General features: G+C 39.5%; 1 protein-coding gene across 1 annotated transcript in view; it reads right to left on the bottom strand.

The window, feature by feature from the left end:
* Nucleotides 1-20,805, bottom strand: part of LOC109915960 (inverted formin-2-like) — a 59,245-nt gene that overhangs the window by 32,478 nt on the left and 5,962 nt on the right. Inside the window, exons 2-7 of the mRNA XM_048600103.1 lie at nucleotides 19,673-20,081; nucleotides 16,636-16,751; nucleotides 9,033-9,189; nucleotides 7,808-7,841; nucleotides 2,825-2,957; nucleotides 243-384 (exon numbers count right to left, since the gene is read on the bottom strand). Of these exons, the coding sequence (XP_048456060.1) occupies nucleotides 243-384; nucleotides 2,825-2,957; nucleotides 7,808-7,841; nucleotides 9,033-9,189; nucleotides 16,636-16,751; nucleotides 19,673-20,075 (985 nt within the window). The 5' untranslated portion in view covers nucleotides 20,076-20,081. The remainder of the gene's footprint in view (nucleotides 1-242; nucleotides 385-2,824; nucleotides 2,958-7,807; nucleotides 7,842-9,032; nucleotides 9,190-16,635; nucleotides 16,752-19,672; nucleotides 20,082-20,805) is intronic.

The raw sequence follows: 20,805 nt of genomic DNA, 5'->3' as shown, positions 1-20,805 counted from the left end.
TTTCTAAAGTTGTAAAACTGCTTAAATTATAAACTGAGGAAGGAATAAATTTTCAACCTCAATTCAACTTGCTAAAGGTATCACATTTACAATGAATCTCAAAATATAAACACTGAACTAGTAAAATTGAACAATGAACACAACGCGATTTTTTTCCAGAAGACCATAAGCAATTATTTGCATTTATTACAATTTGAACTACCTTTATAATGTAGGCATTTTATCAGACAATATTTCCTTACTGTCATGAGCAATTAGGATGGCTCTATTCACCAATATTTCTAGGACTTCCCAGAGCAGAGCACCGCTCTCGTTAGATGGTTCCAGCTGCAAGAGACCCTGGAGAATTGATAGAAGCTGAATAGAAGCTGGGGAGGTGTGCACCTAGAATTGAAGGCAAAGGTGAAAATGGATCTACTGAACGTCAATGTACATGAAACATTTAGGAAATACAGAGATTGTAAAAACTGTATTTTCCGTTTCAGTTCAAATTATTTTTCTCCCTCTTTGGTTGTTTAACCTTTTCATCCATGATGCTGTTTACTCATCCACAAAGTAGTAAATCATTTGAGAAAGGAAAGCTTTTAGTCTAAAAGATTTCTCAGGCATTACTCAAAGCAGATTTGGAGCTACTGCGAAAGTACATTATTCTACATTTTATTGTGCAAGAGAGAAAGTGGGAATAACTGGTTATGCCCCATATATCCAATTACAATAAAGTTAGATTTGCTAAAGTCTGTCATGAATAATTCTCACAATCAAAAGGGTCAATCGAGGCTAATGTCAATAATTAACAACATCAGAACTCTCCAAGAAACAAAAGGGAAAATCTGAAAAGACTGTTATTAAGAATTACTATGCATAAAACCATAAAGTACTGGAACAGAATTAGGCCATTCAGCTGATCACATCTGCTCTGCCATTCAGTCATAGCTGATATGTTTCTCAACCCCATTCTCCTAATTTCTCCCTGCAACCCTTGATCCCCTTACTAATAAAAAACCTAACTATCTCTGTCGTAAATACCCTCAATGACTTGGCCTTCACAGCCTTTTGCAACAACGAGTTCCACAGATTCAACATACTCTGGCTGAAGAAATTCCTCCTCATCTCAGTTTGAAAGGGTCCTTCTTTCACTTTGAGTCTGTGCTCTCAGGTCCTAGTCTCTCCTACTAGTGGAAACATCTACTCCACGACCACTCTATTCAGGCCTCTCAGTATTTTGCTGGTTTCAATGAGATTCCCACTTTATCCTTCTAAACTACATCGAGTACAGATTGAGAGTCCTTAACTACTCCTCCTATGTCAAGCCCTTCATTCCTGGGATCATTCATGTGCACTCCCTCTGAACCTCCTGTAATGCCAGCAGATCCTTCCTTAGATAGAAAGCCCAAAACTGCTTACAATATTCCAAATGTGGTCTGACAAGGGCTTTATACAGCCTCAGCAGTCCACCTCTCCTCTTGCATATTAGCCCTCTTGAAAGGAATGCTAATATTGCGCTTGCCTTCCTAACTACCAACTGAACCTCTATGTTAATCTTATGGGTATCCTGAAGTAGAAGTCCTATACCCTTTTGTGCTTCAGATTTCCAAAGCCTTACTCCATTTATAAAATAGTTTGCTCCTCTATTCTTCCTGCCAAAGTGCACACTTTCCCACATTGTATTCCATCTGCCACTTTTTTGCCCACTCTCCAAGCCTGTCCATATCCTTCTCCAGCATCCCCAGTTCCTCAAAACTACCTGTCCCTCCACCTACCTTTGTGAGATCTGCAAACTAAGCAAAAATGCCTTCAGTTCCTTCATCCAGATCATTAATGTATAATATTGATGTATAATCATTGTGGTTCCAACACAGACCTCTGTGGACCTCCACTAGTCACCAGCTGCCATCTTGAAAAAGACCCTTATATCTCCACTCTCTACCTTCTGCCAGTTAGCCAATTGTCTATCCATGCCAATACCTTGCCCTAACACTACTGGCTGTTGTTTTATTTCGCAGCCTCCTGTGTGGTACCTTCTCAAATGCCTTCTGGAAATCCAAACAGATCCTGTCCACTGGCCCTCCTTTGTCTAACTCGCCCATTACCTCCTCAAAGGATTCTAGTAGATTTGTCAGGCACGACCCCCTCTTGACAAAGGTGTGCTAACTCAGTCCTATTTTACCATGCGCTTCCAAATACTTCACAATCTCATCCTTAAGATATCAAAGATTAATAAGTTGCATAAATTGAAGGTCTTATATACCAGCACTTGACCAACATACAATTATTATCTATTTCTAACCTCTAAGGTAGTTTAATGCAGCTACTTCTGAGTTGTAATTCTTCCATAATTTTGTATATAAATGTTGCAACTATGCATAATCAGTCAGCTGTCTTACTTTACAGTGCCAGAAAGGTTGTTTAACACATATTAACACTTACTACATTTTTAAAGGGTAGTTAGTCTGAAATGGACAAGATTAATTGCCTTCGAACCTTGTTTGTATCAAACGTACAAGACAGCAATGTCATGCCATTTGTGAGGTGAACAGTGAGTTGTCAGTTTTGCATAAATGAAGGAGGAGCAGTGCATCTTGAACAGCAGCTTTTGGACTTCTGTGTTTAACTGCACATTGGCTCCTGTTTGAATTGTTGCAGCATTTGAACAGAAACAGGAGTGAGCAAAATTAGCTCAGTTATTTTAACAGCAAATTACAGCACATATTAATTTAAGAACTAGTACACAAAGATCCATTGATAATATAAAGAACAAATGATGATTCTTACAATTATATTTAGTGTACAGTTTCTAGGGCAATGTAATAGTTTATGATCTTACTTTATTAAACAATGCTGCAAAAACATCTTGATGGCAGTTCATATCATAGATTCTTGTTAAATCTTCATCGTCTTCTGCCCTGGCTTCCTCAAATTTGGAACACTGGATTAATACATCTACATCATCTTTTTTTCTGAAACAAATAATACAAACAATATAATAAAATTTCAAAATGACAGGCTACTTTTTCTAATTTTATCTCTGTAGTGGTGAATCTGTGTCGCTGTCGTATGTTAGAAGCTAGGCATTTGCAAGAGAAATTTTTCTGACAGTTAAATTCAATTGTCAGTAAGACCATTGAGGCACAAGCCCCAAATCTTGACTTTCTCATGGGAAACGCTCCAACCCTTCATGTCTAGATTTTAAAATTGAAACGTAAATTTTCCTCTCCTTTTCTCATGAAAGTGCAGATTCAAGTTTATCGCAATATGACCCTTAGAATTCAGCCTAATATTTTCAGACTCAAATTTCTCACCCTCAAACAGAAATTCTATCATGTTATGATCACATTTATCACATTCTAGCAATCTAATGGAGTTTTCATTCATATACATCATTCATGGAAAAATCCCTTTTATTCATGAAATCCAGTCAAAGGTTTCATATTCCCTTAAGTGGTCAATCTGTTATAAAACAAACAAACATCTACTCAGTCTTCACCTCAAAGAAGCCAAGCCTTTAATACTCTCTTAAAATTGTCAATCAAATTGTCGTCACACACTTGACTGACATAGGAAGTTTTCAAGCTTTGCAAACTCAACCAAGCATGTTTAACGGGTTTTTCTGTAGAAACAGCTTTTGGGAATGTTATACTGAAGTCTATTGACACTGCAGGAACAGATAGTATTTGTTTTCTAGACTGCAACTGGTGGCCTGTCAATTAAAGTATTGCAGTAACATATTTTTACGCTAACTGAGAACTGGATCCTTCCTTTTTTCAACTTTTAAAGAGCTGGGGATTGAAATAACTTTAGATCATAATACTTAAAGAGATCTTTTATGCTCTTCAAGAACACGTACGATTCCACTATAAAGTAGTGACTATATTGAAAGTAAGGACTCTTGGATCAGCAAAAATTGAGTCTAATTTCAATGGCCTCATGCATTTGACTTTCCCACTTGTGTGATTTATGCTTCAGCCTTTCTCCTACTGACAAAAAGAAAGGAATGTATCAGAAATGGGGTTTGAAATTCCACATCTAAGTGCTCCCAAGGTATTTTTAAAGGACTTTGTAGTTGGCCTGTCTGTGGAAATCTGATTCTTGTGCTCATTTGTTGCTATTAGGTATATTTTGGATTTGATTTCAAATTCATCAAACTTGAGTGCTGAAAGGCCATTTAATATTTGGAAACAGCCATATATTTTATTTCTTATGGAAACTGCAAGAATGGTTTACTACTACTCCCTTGTTTTGAGATGTTTTTGCTGTAAACTAGAATTTGAAATATCAGCAGCTTTAGAAAATAGTTGTTTGAATGTAGTAATTGGAAGAATCTTTTACTTATGACACAGTTTATACAGATTTCAGCAAAGTATTTGACAAGGCTGATAAAGAAGATAAAAGCACAAGGGTCCAGGATAAGCCTGGCGCTTGGATCTAAAACTGGCCAAGTGGCAGTAGACAAAGGGTGGTGGTAGAAAGCTGTTCATTTGACTAGAGGTTGGTGTCTAGTCGTGTACCACAGGGATCAGTGCTGGGTCCCTTATTGTTTGTAATATATGTAAATGACATGAAAGAAAATGTAGAGGGATGATAAATAAGTTTATGAATGATACAAAGATTGGCCAGGTAGTTGACAGTGAGGACAGAAGTGTTAGGTTAGAGTAGGATATAAATGGATTTGTCAGATGGGCAATCAGTGGCAGGTGGAAGTTAACCCAGATAAGTGTGAGGTGATGCACTTTGGAAGATGTAGCAATACAGGAAGTACTCAATGAATGGCAGGACACTGGGAAGTTCAGTGGAACAGAGGGATCTTGGGGTACTTCTGCACAGATTCCAAAAGATGGTAGTCAGGTTAATAGGATAGTTAAGAAGGCATTTGGGACACTTATAATTATGAGTTGTGTCATAGATAATAAAAGCAGGGAGATTATGTTGAGCTGTACAGGATACAGCTGGAGTACTGCATGCTTTCTGGCCACCACATTTTAGGAAGGATGCAGTTGCATTGGAAGACACGTAGAGGAGATTCAACAGGATGTTTCCAGGAGTGGAGAGGTATGACTATGAAGAGAGTCTGTATAAGCTAAGGTTAAATTCTTCAGACCAGAGAGGGCTGAGATGGGGCCTGAGTGAGGTGCATAAGATTATGTGGGGCATGGACAGGGTGGATAGAAAGCAGCTATTCCCCTCAGGTGAAGGATCAATAACAAGTTTTAAGTTGAATGACAAAAGGTTTAGAGGTTTTGAGGAATTTCTTTTCACACAGAGTGTAGTGAGAATCTGGAATATGCTGCCTGAGAGAGTCTTTGAGGCAGGAAATCTGACAACCTTTAAAAAAAAGACTCTGATGGGCATTTGAAATGTCAAAATGTTCAAGGCAATGGGACAAGAGCTGGAAAGTGGGACCAGTGTAGATTTAGAGTAGTTTTGTTGGTGCAGACTTAATGCACCAAAGGCCTCTTCTGTCCTGTATGAGTCTATTATTTGATGACTTTGACGGTGAAATGACATCCTCTTTCTAATAGGATGAAATTACAACTACTTTATCTTTGCTGAAGATACTGACCAGTTGATTAAAGCGCAGGACATGCATATCCCTGCAAAACTGAAGGGTAGGAATGGCAAGATCCAGGAACCATGGATGACACGGGAAATTGTAAACTTAGTCAAAAGGAAAAAGGAAGCATATGATAGGTGTAGGCAGCTAAAAACTGACAGACCCCTTGAGGAGTATAGAGAAATTAGGAAGGAACTTAAACGCAGAATTAGGAAGGCTAAAAGGAGCCATGAAATGTCTTTAGGAAACAGGGTCAAGGAGAATCCCAAGACTTTTTATGCATATATTAGAAGAAAAAGAGTAACAAGGGAAAGAGTAGGCCTCCTCAAGGGCAAAGGAGGTAAATTATGCGTGGAGTCACAGGAAGTGGGAGAGATCCTGAATGAGTACTTTGTATCAATATTCACTGAGGAGAAGGCATGATTGATGTTGAGGTCTAGAGAATGGCAATATATTAAAGGAGGAAGTTTTGGGTATCCTAAATTGCGTTAAGGTAGACAGGTCCCCTTGGCCAGATGGGATCTATCCCAGGTTACTGTGAGAGGCAAGGGAAGAAATAGCCAGGGCATTCGCAGATATCTTTACATCCTCTTTAAACACAGGCGAGGTTTCAGAGGACTGGAGATTAGCCAATGTGTTTCCCTTGTTTAAGAGAGGAAGCAGGGATAATCCAGGAAATTGTAGGTCAGTGAGTCTGACATCTGTGGTGGGGAAGCTCTTGGAGAAGATACTGAGGGACAAGATATATGCACATTTGGAAGAAAATGGGCTAGTTAGCAACAGGCAGCATTGTTTTGTACAGGGAAGGTCATATCTCACCAACCTGATTGAATGTTTTGAAGAGGTGACAAAGATAATTGATGAGGGAAGAGCTGTGGATGTAGTTTATATGGACTTTACTAAGGCATTTGATAAAGTCCCACATAGCAGACTGACACAAAAACTAAAATCACATGGGATTTGGGTGGGCTGGCTAGATGGATTTAAAACCGGCTTTATCATAGAAGACAGGGGGTAGCGGTGGAAGGGTGTTTTTCAGAATGGAGACTAGTAACTAGTGGTGTTCCACAGGGACCAGTCTTGGGTCCTCTATTGTTTGTGGTATATGTAAATGATCTGGAGGAAAATGTGGGTGGTCTGATTAGTAAATTTGCAGATGACATGAAGATTGGTGGAGTTGCTGATGATTGTGAAAGAATACAACAGGATATAGATAGATTGGCAACTTGGGCACAGAAGTGGCAGATGGAGATTAATCCAGACAAATGCAAGGTGATGCATTTTGGAGGATCAAACTTAGGTGTGAATTATACTGTTAATGGTAGAACCCTTAGGAACACTAACATTCAGACAGATCTGGGTGTGCAGGACCATAGTTCCCGAAAAGTGACAACACAGGTAGCCAAAGTGATTAAGAAGGCATATGGCATGCTTTCCTTTATCGCCCGGGGCATGGAGTATAAGAGTTGGCAAAACATGTTGCAGCTACATAAAACCCTTTTTCGGCCGCATTTGGAGTATTGTGTGCAGTTTTGGTTGCCACATTACCAAAACGACGTGGAAGCTTTGGAGGGAGTGCAGAGAAGGTTCTCCAGGATGTTGCCCGGTCTCGGGGGCATTGCCTGTGAGGAAAGGTTAAAAAGACTAGGATTGCTTTCACTGGAAAGACGGCGGCTGAGAGGAAACCTGATAGAGGTCTACAAAATTATGGGAGGCAGAGATAGGGTGGATAGTCAGAGACCTTTTCCCAGGGTTGAAGTTTCGATTACAAGGGGGCACAGGTTCAAGTTGAGAAGGCAAAAGTTTAAGACAGATGTGCCAGGAAAGTTTTTCATGCAGAGAGTGGTAGGAGCCTGGAATGCACTGTCAGAAGATGGAGTGGAAGCAGGCACGTTGGCAATATTTAACAGGTATCTGGATGGCTACATGAATAGACAGGGAATAGAGGGATGCAGACCAAATAAGGCAGAAGGTTTGCTTTTTAGGGCATGATGATTGTCTTGGCGGGCTGAAGGGCCTGTTCCTGTGCCATACTTCTCCTTTGTTCTTTTGAAAAATCCTACCTTTAATTAGAATTAAATATTCGATGTTTTCCTGTCTGTGAATCTCAAGGTGCAATTTATACACAAGTCACAACCGTTATTTCTAGGTAGATGCTTCCTACAAATGTTGCGTGTATAACTTAAATACTGACTAAAGCAATATACTAGACTGTATTTTTCAAGCAGAGGCTTTCAGTATTGTAGCCATAGTCCTTACCTGAGATTTGGCAGTGCATCCAGCAAATGAAGACCTACAATCGAAAGAGATAATTCTTGTCAAATGTTTCAAAATACAATAGCATCATTCATTTCATTCCTTTGTGCTCAAGGACCAATTCATTTGGCCAAATTATGCTTTTGAATTACTCTTGACGTGTTATTTTCACAAAACAACGTTATGGTTGGTTTTGGAACATTATAGTGATATTTATTTGATTATATGCTGCTCAAAGAACATCTTGTCTGTTAATGTCACATATCTAACATTTAAATGTGCACTTCCCATCATTGTTAACCATTCATATTATTGCTGCAATAGGCACTACCATAGAGTCATAGAGACGTACAGCATGAAAATAGACCTTTCGATCCAACTCATCCACGCCAACCAGACATCCCAATCTGACCTAGCCCCATTTGCCAGCATTTAGCCCATATCCCTCTAAACCCTTCCTATTCATATACCTATCCAGGTGCCTTTTAAATATTGTAATTGTACCCGCCTCCACCACACCCTCTGGCATCTCGGTTCCTACACACACTACCCTGTGTGAAAAAGTTACCTCTTACTCCTTTTTAAATCTTTCCCCCCTCACCTTAAACTTATGCCCTCTAATGTTGGACTCCCCACCCTAGGAAAAAGATCTTGGCTATTCATCCTATCCATGCCCCTCGTGATTTTGTAAATCTCTATAAGACCACTCCTCAGCCTCTGACACCATAGGCAAAAAATCCTCGGCCTATTCAACCTCTCCCTGTCGCTTAAACTCTCCATTCCTGGCAACATCCTTGTAAATCTTTTCTGCAACCCTCCCAAGTTTAACAACAGCGTTCTTTTCGAAGGGCAACCAGAATTGTATAGAGTATTCCAAAAGTGGCTTCACCAATGTCCTGTAAAGCCCCAATATGATGTTCCAACTCCTACACTCAATGTTATGACCAATGAAGGTAAGTGTGCCAAACACCTTCTTCATCTCCCTGTCTACCTATGACTCCACTTTCACGGAATTATGCACCTGCACCCCTAGGTCTCTTTGTTTGGTAACACTCTCCAGGGCCCTGTGTAAGTCTTGCCCTGAGTAGTCTTTTGCATTGCATCAATGAATAAAGGAAGATATCATGACAATCTGCATCCAATACAAATATTACTTCAAATTATATAAAATAAACTATATAATATGGGTAATGTAAGACAAACAACACAAAATATAAAGAAATATTACCAATGAATTGATTTCTGAGCCTTGCCCGTTTTTGCAAGTTTTCAGTTCCCAGAATAAGAGCATTGATCACACTCAGGAGTGATACCAGATAAGGAACATTATCTGTTTGGAGTTCACTCATAATGACATTCAATCCATATTGATACCTCTGTGCATTCTGTCAAAAGGAAACAAATAATAAACTGTTTATTCTGCTTATGTATATTTGTGTTTTACATAGAACATAGAACAAGCCCTTCAGCCCACCATGTCTAAGCTGACCATGATGCTATTCTAAACTAATCCCATCTGCTTGCACATGGTCCATATCCTGCTATTCTCTGCCTGTTCATGTGTCTCTCTAAATGCCCCTTAAACTTTGCTATTGTATCTGCTTCTACCACTTCTCCTGGCAGCGTGTTCCAGGCACCTACTGCCCTCTCCTTTAAACGTTTCCCCTCTAATATTAAACCTATGACCCCTAGCATTTGCTATTTCCACCCTGGTAAAGAAACTCTGACTATCCACTTTATTCATGCCTCCTCATAATTTTATGTACTGTTATCATGTTGCCCCTCAGTGTTCGATCCTCTAGTAAAAACAATTCCAGTTTGTCCAAGAGATGGCAGGAACTGCAGATGCTGGAATCAGAGATTCAGTGACAGGGGTCCAGTGAGCATCAAGGCCAGGAATGTTGACGTTTCGGGTCGGGATCTTTTTCAGAAAATTTTGATGCTCTGATGCTGCCTTGTTCCTTCAGCTCCACAATGTGTTATCAAGTTTGTCCAAACTCTTGTTGTAGCTAATATACTCCAATCCAAGCAACATCCTGGTAAATCTCTTCTGCACCCTCTCTAAAGCCTCTACATCCTTCCTATAGTGCGGCAACTAGAACTGTGCACAGCACTGCAAATGTGGCCTAACTAAAGTTTTACACAGCTGCAGCTTGGCTTGACAACTTTTATACTCAATTCCCCGACCAATGAAGACAAGCATGCTGTATGCCTTCTTTAGCACCAAATCCACTTGTATTGCCACTTTCAGGGAGCTATGAACTTGGACTCCTAGATCTCTCTGTATATCAATGCTCTTTCAGGATCTGGCCATTTATAATATACTTTTCTCCTGTATTTGACCTCAAAATGCATTGCCTCACACTTGTTTGGATTAAACTCCATCTGCCATTTTTCAGTCCAACAGTTGATTGAAATGATATTTTAAGCATTACAATGCTAACACACTTGCTATTTATAGAATGTATGGGATTCCATATAATTATGAATTTTCAAAGCAGTTTTGTTGGAAAATGTTTTGGTCATCAAAGGAAATTTCTTTTGACATTAATCAAAAAAATTTTTTTTGGTACCATGCTATAATTTAATGAGAATTAAAACATTTTTCATCAATGAATCAGTCATTAAAGATTGTAATATTGGCGCTACAGATCCATGTCTCTAACTTACAATTTCTCTTTTATTGGAGAACGAAGAAAGAACATTGAATGGGAGAATAACAATAGATGGAATTAGAGATGGGTGCAAAGAAGTGGAAAAAGTTCAGAGAGGACCTCCTAATGGGAAGACATAAGTTGAAGTGATTGAATTATAGAGAAAAGAGTTGGACAGGTAAACAGACAGCAATGACAATATGAGAAACAAGTAAAAAACTCAGTGTTAGATAAATAAAAGAAGGACATAAAGTCCAAGGATAGGGTGTTGTAAGGCTTTAGAGACATTTGAAGTTGAGGATAAGGCTATTAAATTGATAAATGGGAGCAAATTAAGCCTTGGAGGAATGCATTGATGGAAGTGTGGGGTTTTAAGTAGGTAAGGATTCAATTATTGGCATTCTGAATGAACTGAAATTTTTGAATGTTGGAGGCGCACCTGAAAAGCAGAAAAGAAATCAAATCATATGACTACAAAAGCACAGATTAGATACTTGCATTTGTGATGGATAATTGAGAAAATGTTTCTGAGCTGTAACAAAGATAGTTTTGGTCATGAAGCTAGTGCAGGGAAGCTCTGCCAATAATCAATCCATCATTGACTTGAGCTACCAGACCTAGATGGAATTCTGAGGGAACAGATGCATTACAGTGAGAGAGATAGTAGGAACTGCCGATGCTGGAGAATCTGAGATAACAAGGTGTAGAGCTGGATGAACACAGCAGGCCAAGCAGCTTCAGAGGAGCAGGAAAGCTGACGTTTTGGATCTGGACCCTTCTTCAGAAAAAAAAAGAGAGGCAAGATGAAGTCACCGTGGTCTTGCCAGATCATAGGGCTCCTCTCTCATTAAACAGAGATGACTGGTGATGGTTTAATCTGAGGATCAGCATGCCTCAGGTCAGGGGAAATGTTGACAAGAAAAATCTTTCATGGCAACCTCAGCTGGTGTGGGAATTGAACGCACACTGTTGGTGTCGCTTTGCATTGCAAACCAGCTATCCAGCAACTCACCCCATAGCTGATGAAGGAAACTGCAAAGGGTAATTCTGTATGAAGAAATTTCAATGTGCCCCATTATATTAGGTAGTGGGAGAATAAAATGAAGGCATGGAATTGAAAGAGTTTAGTGACATCGGCATACATTTAAAAGTTGACTTCACTGTTTCTGACTGGTCTTGGCGAGAGGCACCACAAGAATAATGAAGGAAGAGTGTCCCAAGAATGGAGTTCTAGGCTACAAAGTTATTCAAAATATGATAAACCACTGAAATAATATAAAAAAATTACTGTGGATGCTGGAAATCTGAAATAAAACTTTTATATGAAAGTGATTAGAATTAAACGGGAGTCTAATCAATGTAAGAACAAGTTAAGTCAGGCAGCAGATTGTGTTGGTGGAGAGGGATTGGTTGGACTTCTGTTCAACCTTGTAGGAGATGGAGGTTTATAAAGCTTATACGTCGATGGTGAAAAGATGTTTAGGGCCAGGAAACTGTTAAAGTGAAGAGGGTGTATGTGGGTGGGAAAAGACTGGAAAAAGCAAGAAAAATAGAATTGATATAGAATATAATGGGTTCTGTGGAGTGATAGCACAGACTGAAATTATAGATCTTTCAGGACAAGTATGTTTAGGGAAGGACTAGCAGTGGGCTGTATGGAATTGGGATCTATAAGATTGGAGACAAGAGAGGGAAAATCACTGGAGGACGGAAGGCCACTCAGTGTTTTGGAAACAATTCTTAGCGTGGGATCATGGCCCAGGAAGAAGTAGGAGGTGTCAGAGTTGGTTTTCTGCATCTGCAAGGCATTTGTCAGATTGTCAAAGTCCAACAGTTCAGGTTTATTGACCATGTTAGAGTTAGACCTGAGAGAATGGTGCCTTTCCTGTTGAGAGGGCGACAGGTTAGACTGAATGAATGGAATGGAAAAATTGGGGAATTTAATGTCACGCCAGCAGTTCCCACTATAGAGATGTTAAGGGTTAAGAGGCTGGAGAAAAGGGTCCAGGTGGAAAAAACATTCGGATGACAAACTTCTGGCTGGAGAAGAGGGTGGGGAGCCACAGGCAATGGAAGAAAAGTTAAACAGTGTATAAAGCTTAGAGAATGCAGAGGATATTGCTGAGTCATGATCATGGAAAGCATGATTTTACAATGTAGAGAGGCAGGCAAGTTTAGTCTGAATGGAATGATAATTACACATGGAACAGGTGCTGGAGTAGCTGAATTATAATGTACTTGGGATAACAAAAATGAAGCAAATTAAAGCTGTGTGTGACAGTAATTTACAACAATGGGAATTAGGAACAGGGTAGTCAATAAAAAAATCTAATTAAAAATTGGCTAGAAAGTTCAAAAGAGCATAACAAATACAAATAGATCAGAGTTGACACAGTATCCAGCCAGTTGATTCTGAAAGTACAGTTCCAACAAGTAAATATCTGTAGCTGATTAAAAGATACAGGGAACAATTCTTTATCAGGAATGGATTTGATTGTGATAATATTTCATGCTGTTATCATTCAGGTCACTCAGCAATTAAATATTCAGATCCATTCTTGATTTTTCACATGTTGAAATCTGCCAAAGGAAGATTTCTTGGAACAGGGTATAATCTAAAACATTTTTCTGTTGGCAAGATCAAAAGACTGAAATTGTCAAGAGCTTTCAGTCTGACAATATAATGAAGTCACTAGCTGTAATGTTCCACTTAATGTACCAGAGAGCTTGAATTAATTTGTAGAGATATTAATCATATCAGCCAACAGGGAAGACAACAGACACTGATTGGAGTGAACAATAGAATTAGTTAGGTGATTAAATGGAGAATATAATTTCCAGATGGGATTTTCAGTCACAAATTTTGCCTTCTTTTGCTGAACTGCTTTGATTAGCTGTCAGTTTTAAGCAGCACTTTAGTTTAATGAGTATTTCTGGTTATCATCAGTACACATTAGAATTGTTATTTTGTGTACTTAGCAGAACACTGTTGTAGTTTATATTTCCTGTGATACTAATCCATGTGAATGGCAATCAGTGGCAAGGATATTAAATTGTGCTGCAATCATGTCTTATTTATTGTATTATATTAACAGTGCAGTAACTTTTTTTCTGCCATCTGTAACACTCCTCTGTGTGACAAACAATTTTTACAGGTAGTTTGTATCTTTTCATATATGCTACATAGAGACATTGAATCTTTTAACCGAGAATATTTGAGTTTCTATAATGGTAAGAAGTCAAGATTTTCTGCTTCGTGTAGCTTAAACCTGAATGTCCAGTGATAGATTTTAGATAAGCCTGAACAAGTATACATTTGACCTTGCTGTCTTTAGGCGTACCTGCCCACTATTGGATCATTGACAGCATTGATTTTACAAGGAACAGCAGACAATTTTCATATTTTTGAAAGACTAGCTTCTAGAATTGCATGACAGATATAGCTCTCAAACATTTAGGATTAAAAATGTGACCTATCTATATTTTCATCATTGTTAAAAGTAAATATAGTTCATGACTTTACCATCTGCATCCTGTCTCACTCTTGGTAATATGAGATATATCAAATATTTTACTGACGTTGACAGCTCTGCAGTCACAAGGGCTGAGTTCCTTTGGCCGTTTAACCAGACTTCCACTTTAACTCCATTTAGAGACTGGAAGCCCTTCCTGTTGTGGAAGTTGAGAGTTTTTTTATAGACCTCATGAAACTGCATCTCAGAGCTTGGGAAAGTCAGTAAATTCATAAAGCTGGAGAGCGGCTGCCTGGCTGTGATATCAAATTGTGATGAATTCCCCAGCTCTCTTGTAAAGTACAGCAGTCAGTTGATAAATTACACAAACTCCTATGGCTGCAAAAAGCACCACAAAACTGTGTGTAGTTATCATAATCATTGGTACAGAGACAGCAGTGCAGATAATTGTGACTGAGGGTTTTCACACAGACTCCCCTACTGAATCTTTAGTGAAGTACTAATGCATAGTTCTACAACAAGGTCCTCTTGTAACCTGTAATGCCTCCATATTTCATTGGGTTTGCTCTCCTTAAATGCTGTCTAACACCGCTCCACCTCAGACTTTGTCATTAATCTCTTCTCCATAATTATAGAAAGGCATATGCCCATTGAGAATATCATATCTGTTCGTTGGTAACCATTACCATCAGTGAGGACTTGGGAGATTGTAAAACTTGCCGTGATCTCATGCTGTCAATGCCCTGTCTCTATCTGAAGAACGGCAAAAAAATTGCCGTGGAGAAAATATGGTTTTCAGCTGCAAAAGTTGAAACTCTCCGCATTCTTCATCAAACCACAGAATAATTAGAGCACAAATGAGGGCATTCGGCCCATTGAGTTAGTGTCAGCTCACTGAAAGATCAATTTATCCAGTTCTACTCACCCATCTTCTCTCCATTGCACTGTAATTCTTTCCTTTTCAGATAGTTATCCAATTCCCTTTTGAAAGCCATGTTTGAATTAGTCACAATGTGAAAATGATCTTCCTCACGTAGCCTTTTTTTTGTTGCCAATCCACTTGAATTTGTGCCTCTGCCTCTTGACCTTTATACCAATGAGAAAAGTTATTTCTCCCTATCTAATTTGTCCAGGACCGGATTTTGAATACCTCCTGTCAGTATTCTGTTCTCCCAGAACCGGCCCAGCTTCTCTAATCTATCCTCTCCTCCATTGAACCTTTTCATGAATCTTTGTTGTACCCTCTCCATTGCTGTCACATCCTTCCTAATGCCTAGAATTGGACACCACTCTCCAAATGAGGCAGAGCTAATGTTTTATAACGGTTTGTCATAACTTCCTCGCCTTTGTACTCTGCTCCTTTTGGTAAAGTCCAGGATCCTGAATGCTTCGTTAACCAGGTTCACTTCCTCTGGCAAGAGTTACACTTTATAATTCTCATTTGAACTTACCCAAAGTACCTGCCAGCATAAATTCAGGAGACCCAGACTGTACCACAGTGACCTACTGCACAACATATGAATGAGACAATCAGCACTTGGCTGGCATATTGTGAGTCTAACCAAAAAGAAGCAGGTAATCTACTTTTAAAAAACCGGAAAGAACTGAGGATGCTGTAAATCAGGAACAAAAACAAAGTTGCTGGAAATGCTCAGTAGGGCTGGCAGCATCTGTGAAGCAGAAAACAGAGTTAATGTTTCAGGTCTGGTTCTGAGGAAGGGTCACTGGACCCGAAACGTTAACTCTGTTTTTTCCTTCACAGATGCTGCCAGACCTGCTGAGCCTTTCCAGCAACTTTGATTTTGTGCAGGTAATCTACTTGTTTGGGTGGCAATCCATTATGTGGCAATGTCCGTTTTTGCTTGCTAACAAATTGCTTAGTTAATAACTATACATTGAAATTACACTGAAGTTAGTGTAATGTTAAACCTGTTATTTTCATTATCAATAAATTGGTGTCTGTCCTTTGAGAAAATGATATTTCATTTTACAAGGTATTTAGCATTGCAAGTATTCCATAATAGTCAACACTATGAAAATAAAGACCAGAGATTTGCTCAGTCCAACACTGCAGGATGCTATTTTAGGAATCTACATCAAAACGAGCTGTTTGTCAATTCTGAAATATCCTGACACAATGCACTGAAAAGTAAGCAAAGTTGGCAACCTTTCCCATGTAAGAGCAAATTGCTTGGAACGGCAAATGTCAGAAAATGAAACTCTGATTTTATTTCATTTCAATAACTGTGCCGGAGGTTCAGCGGTGACCTCATAGAAGTCTATAAAATCATGAAGGTATAGATAAGGTGAATGGCAGGTGTCTTTTCCCTCGGGTGGAGGATTTCAAGTCTAGAGGGCATATTTTTAAGGTGAGAGGAGAAAGATTTAAAAAAGACATGAGGAGCCATTTTTTTTTCACAGAGAGGGTGGTTTGTGTGTGGAATGAATTTCCAGAGGAAATGGTGGATGTGGGCACAGTTACAATGTTTAAAAGACATTTAGATAAGAATAAGAAATGTTTGGAGGGATATGGGCCAAGCACAGGAAGGTGGGATTAGTTTAGTCTGGGATAATGGTTGGCATGGACTGGATGGACTAGGGTCTGTTGCTGTGCTGTATGACTCTATGACTCTGAGTGCAGACCCTTGAAAATCTCCTCTTTCAATGCATAGTGATGTTATATTCCCTGTCGTAAAATCCTTACCTTGTAGTGTTGTAGTGCATATAAAACCCGATCATGACCTTCTGGGGAGTACATGCAGAGTGCTGCCAGCAAATCAAATACTTGTTTCTTCACCAGGATCACAGATGTATTCAGAGCTGCAAGTAAGCGGAATTTATTTGTAACGTGTCAGAATTTACACAAGTGCAATTACTTGAGAAGATAAAAGTACCAGGATAAATATTGCAGCAGTTGCACTAGAAATCAACACAAATCATATTCTTCTTTGTAAAAAGGTATCCTCCAATAAATTCTGTACATGACATATTATACATACAGATTTGTAAGAATGTGTTAAGCCGGATGCATGCTTTCTGGATACTATCCTGCATTTCAACTTATTTTATTATTAATTTCTCTGCTGATAAATATCGTCAATCATAATAAAGACCAAGTGAAAGTATGTATTATATAAAGAACATTTGTCCCATCAATTCCACACCACAGATAACCTTAATTGTTTTAAATCAGTTGTGAATGAATGGTGTTTGGATATGTCCACCGTCTTTTAGCGAGCATTCAAGCAGAGTCTTAGGAGGGAAGTTTGCCAAATTGCAGGTAGGGAAACTGTTGACAGCTGGAATGGGTTTTGCAGGAACTCTCTAACTGAGTCATGGCTTTAGCAGCCAGCCTCGATTGGTTAGGGCAGTTGAGTGGGATTATGCATCTATTCTGAGAAATGAAGCACTTCTAATTAAAGGGTGTATGACATGGGTTTGAATGGCTCATCAGCTCTTGAATTTTTGAGGCTGCAGTAACCACAGAAATGCAAGGAAGATGTGGAAAGGTTGATTGTTGCATCTCTAATTCTTATCTGGTATTCCTGCTGTGGAATCTGAGAGCTGCAGTGAGCTAAGGGATGGAAGGAAATGGACAATGTCTACAATCAAACGGATATGGATGCCAGGGACCAGGAATGGCAGCGAAAATGGCATCCCTCCAAACTGGAAACAATGTACCCAAGAGATCCAGTAAATCAGGAGGGAATGACAGCAAGCAGAGTTGGGGAGAGGGAGGGTATGAGTTGGGGATATCTATTCCACACAAGGATTCTCCTGCACAGCATTTCTCAGTTGTATGTAGCTTCACTCATTACTCACTCTCAATGAAGCTAGCATTCCCACCTAAGCAGCGAAACTTTACACTTCCCTTCATCTATTGCCCTCTTGCACCCATGCCTTACAAACACCTTACACAAATCCCACCTCTGCACAAGCACCATTTTCAACTCTCGCACCTCTCTGCCTTCTCTCCTTGCAGTTAATAAAAGCACACAAAGTTGGAAGAGGCAGATCACTTGGGGGAGGTGGGTGATTGGTTGGGGGGGGGTTGGATTTACAGAGAAACTGATGTCAACAGTGATCTGTTGTGATAGCCTCAGCTTCTTGAGATACTGCTGCTTAGACGCATTGTGGTCTAAACGCCTTCCAGCCAGATCTCAGTGTTCATCCCATCTACCCTGTGTAGTGGTATGCTGCTGAAGGGAAGGCAGCTGGTATTACTGCTGGTGCTCTCCTGCTGTTGATGGTTTGACTGGTGTTGTTGGTGATTGTGTTGTTGTTGGTGATGCTCCTCAACTTGTCTCTCATTGTGAAATAATCATGCAGCTGCATGTAAACTGGCCCATCCCATGGTAAAGGGCTGGCAACAGAGGAGTGCAACTAAAGGCATGAAGTACTGAACAGTTAAAGTGCCTTCCAAGAAGGTGACAATCTCCTGATAAATAGTGATAGCACAGACTGGGAGAAAATGTGCTTTGAACAGTAATTTCTCAATGGCTATGATTAGAGAGCTCCTCAGTGTAAGTGGTCAAAGCCTTCACTGTTTGTTAGTTTCACTGAGAAACACTCCTCCTACTGTGTTTTCACCTTGGGCATCTTGCTGAAATGTCAGGAAATGGGTATTCTAGCTGTGAAAAACAAAAACAAAGATTTTACATATCTTCACTGATTTCCTGACAGATCCAAGGTGGTTCCTGGCTCACCTTTAAATCTGTCTCAGTAAATAAAAGCTGAAAGAACCGTGGATGCTGTAAATAAGGAACAAGAACAGAATTTGCTGGTAAAGCTCAGCAGGTCTGGCAGCATCTGCGAAGAGAAATTAGAGTTAACGTTGAGGGTCCAGTGACCTTTCCTTAGAACATTCTAAGACCCACAACATTAACTCTGATTTCTCTTCACAGATGCTACCAGACCTGCTGGGCTTTTCAAGTAAATTCAGTTCTTGTTCCTGTCCCAGTAAAGTCTGGAAAAGGGCATGATCGTGTTGGGATCCAGAACACCCATCACTTATAGGCAACTTAACTGCGTGCCCTTACTGAGAAAGTTTTACCCTTACAGACATTGAGAGCATGGTCACAAGGGTCAGGGACATACATGAACAGGTAAGAAACAGTGTGCACCCTGAATCAATCAAAGTGGAGAATCCTTCCTGAGGCACATGCAGTCTGAAGCAGGAAGTGTAAATTAGAATATTTAATCCAGCATAAAATCATGTACACAAAGCAAAATAGAGAGGCGGAATGATGAAGGGATTAAGAGAGATTGATGAAACTGACAGAAACAATAACTTAAAAAAAGATACATTTTGTTTTGGATTTGATGCTTACCCCACGACTTGATATCAAGGACATGGTACTTTCATAACCAAGTCACACAGATTGAATATCAATTTGTGAAGCAGTCCAACACATGCCAATGGTATGAGATTTCTGGTTAACTGTGTGATGGAAATAATGTTGGAGCCTCAACCATCACTGTCCGTTGCTCCAGATTGCAATGTGCATGCAGAATGCATGTTGCCACAGTAACTTGGACTGCCTGAGTGAACTGTAACACACCGACATCACAGACTTGGTTTAATAGTGGCTGAATGCAGTCAATCTAACAGTTGGCAGTGATGTGAATGGACTGCCTAAGGTTTGAATTGGATTGTTTAATCTGCATTTTTATTGGGAGAGCCACCACATTAGGACTGCGGGATGAAGAATTGTATTCCAAAGTGTTATTGCTAACCATACCTTGTAGTAGTTTTCTAATCTGGTTTTCATCATTCGCAAGATGCTCAATTCCATTTGGAGAATTCATCACAGCTTTTACACAGCTCACACAGGTGAGTTGTAGAAGGGCATCATCAATCTTAGGCACTCCTCTGCTTGACAACTTATATAAGGCTTTCAGCATCAGGTCGAGGCCACTGAGTTCTAGAAATTCTACCATCCACATGTTACTACAATTTGTCAGGTACTTCTTCAGGAGATAGTAGTTTCTAAGATTAAGGTCCTGCAGCAAATGGATGCAGACTTTGGGATCTTCACATTCAAAGTCATCTTCTGGATTACTTGTAACTGCTTTTCTCTTCCCTCTAGGAAGTGCTTGCTTCAATAAAATCCATTTCTGCCGTGCATCTATTTTACCAGCCATACCTTCCTGTGCAAACAAGTAAAACATATCATTATTAGTTCATTGCAACGCAGCATTACGTTACATTTATGTATTATGCTGGATGAGGAACTGCTTGAAATTTCATATGTAGCAGGTATTATGAATGAATCTGTATGTGGCTCGGCTATTAGTACTACTGTTAATGATACTGCAGGAAAAATTACTGTTTACCAACTTTATTAAATATTTAATTAAGAGCATTACTGGAATCATTCATGGGTTTAGAAAGAAACAAAGATATTCACAGGTGTTGGAATATATGCCAAATCCATGGGCTGAGGCCAATTTGGTTAGGTTAATGACTGCAAGTGTGAGGCTGATTCCCTTTCCATCAACGTGGATAAGTGCAGTGTAAAATATTTAAATTTGGAAAACTCCACATACTGTTGTAAAATTTGGACATCAAAATACATTCTTTAAAATGTCTCCTTCGAATTAAGGTAAAATTGAGATTTCTGGAAGCACACCAATTCTGTTTGCCTGGGAGGAAGAAACTCAAACATAAACTGATTGAAATAACACATGAGAGTTTTTAAACCTTTACACAGTAACTCATGGAATAAGGACGGTAGCTTTCTTTGACACAGAGATAGACAAAGCTGCTTGTGCATAACCTGGACAACAAGGTGCAGGGCTGGATGAACACAGCAGGCCAAGCAGCATCATAGGAGCAGGAAGGCTGACGTTTCGGGCCTAGACCCTTCATCAG

This window comes from Rhincodon typus, chromosome 8, assembly GCF_021869965.1.
Source record: "Rhincodon typus isolate 14 chromosome 8, sRhiTyp1.1, whole genome shotgun sequence".
NCBI classification, from domain to species: Eukaryota; Metazoa; Chordata; class Chondrichthyes; order Orectolobiformes; family Rhincodontidae; genus Rhincodon; species Rhincodon typus.
This window is presented reverse-complemented; position numbering and strand designations above follow the sequence as displayed.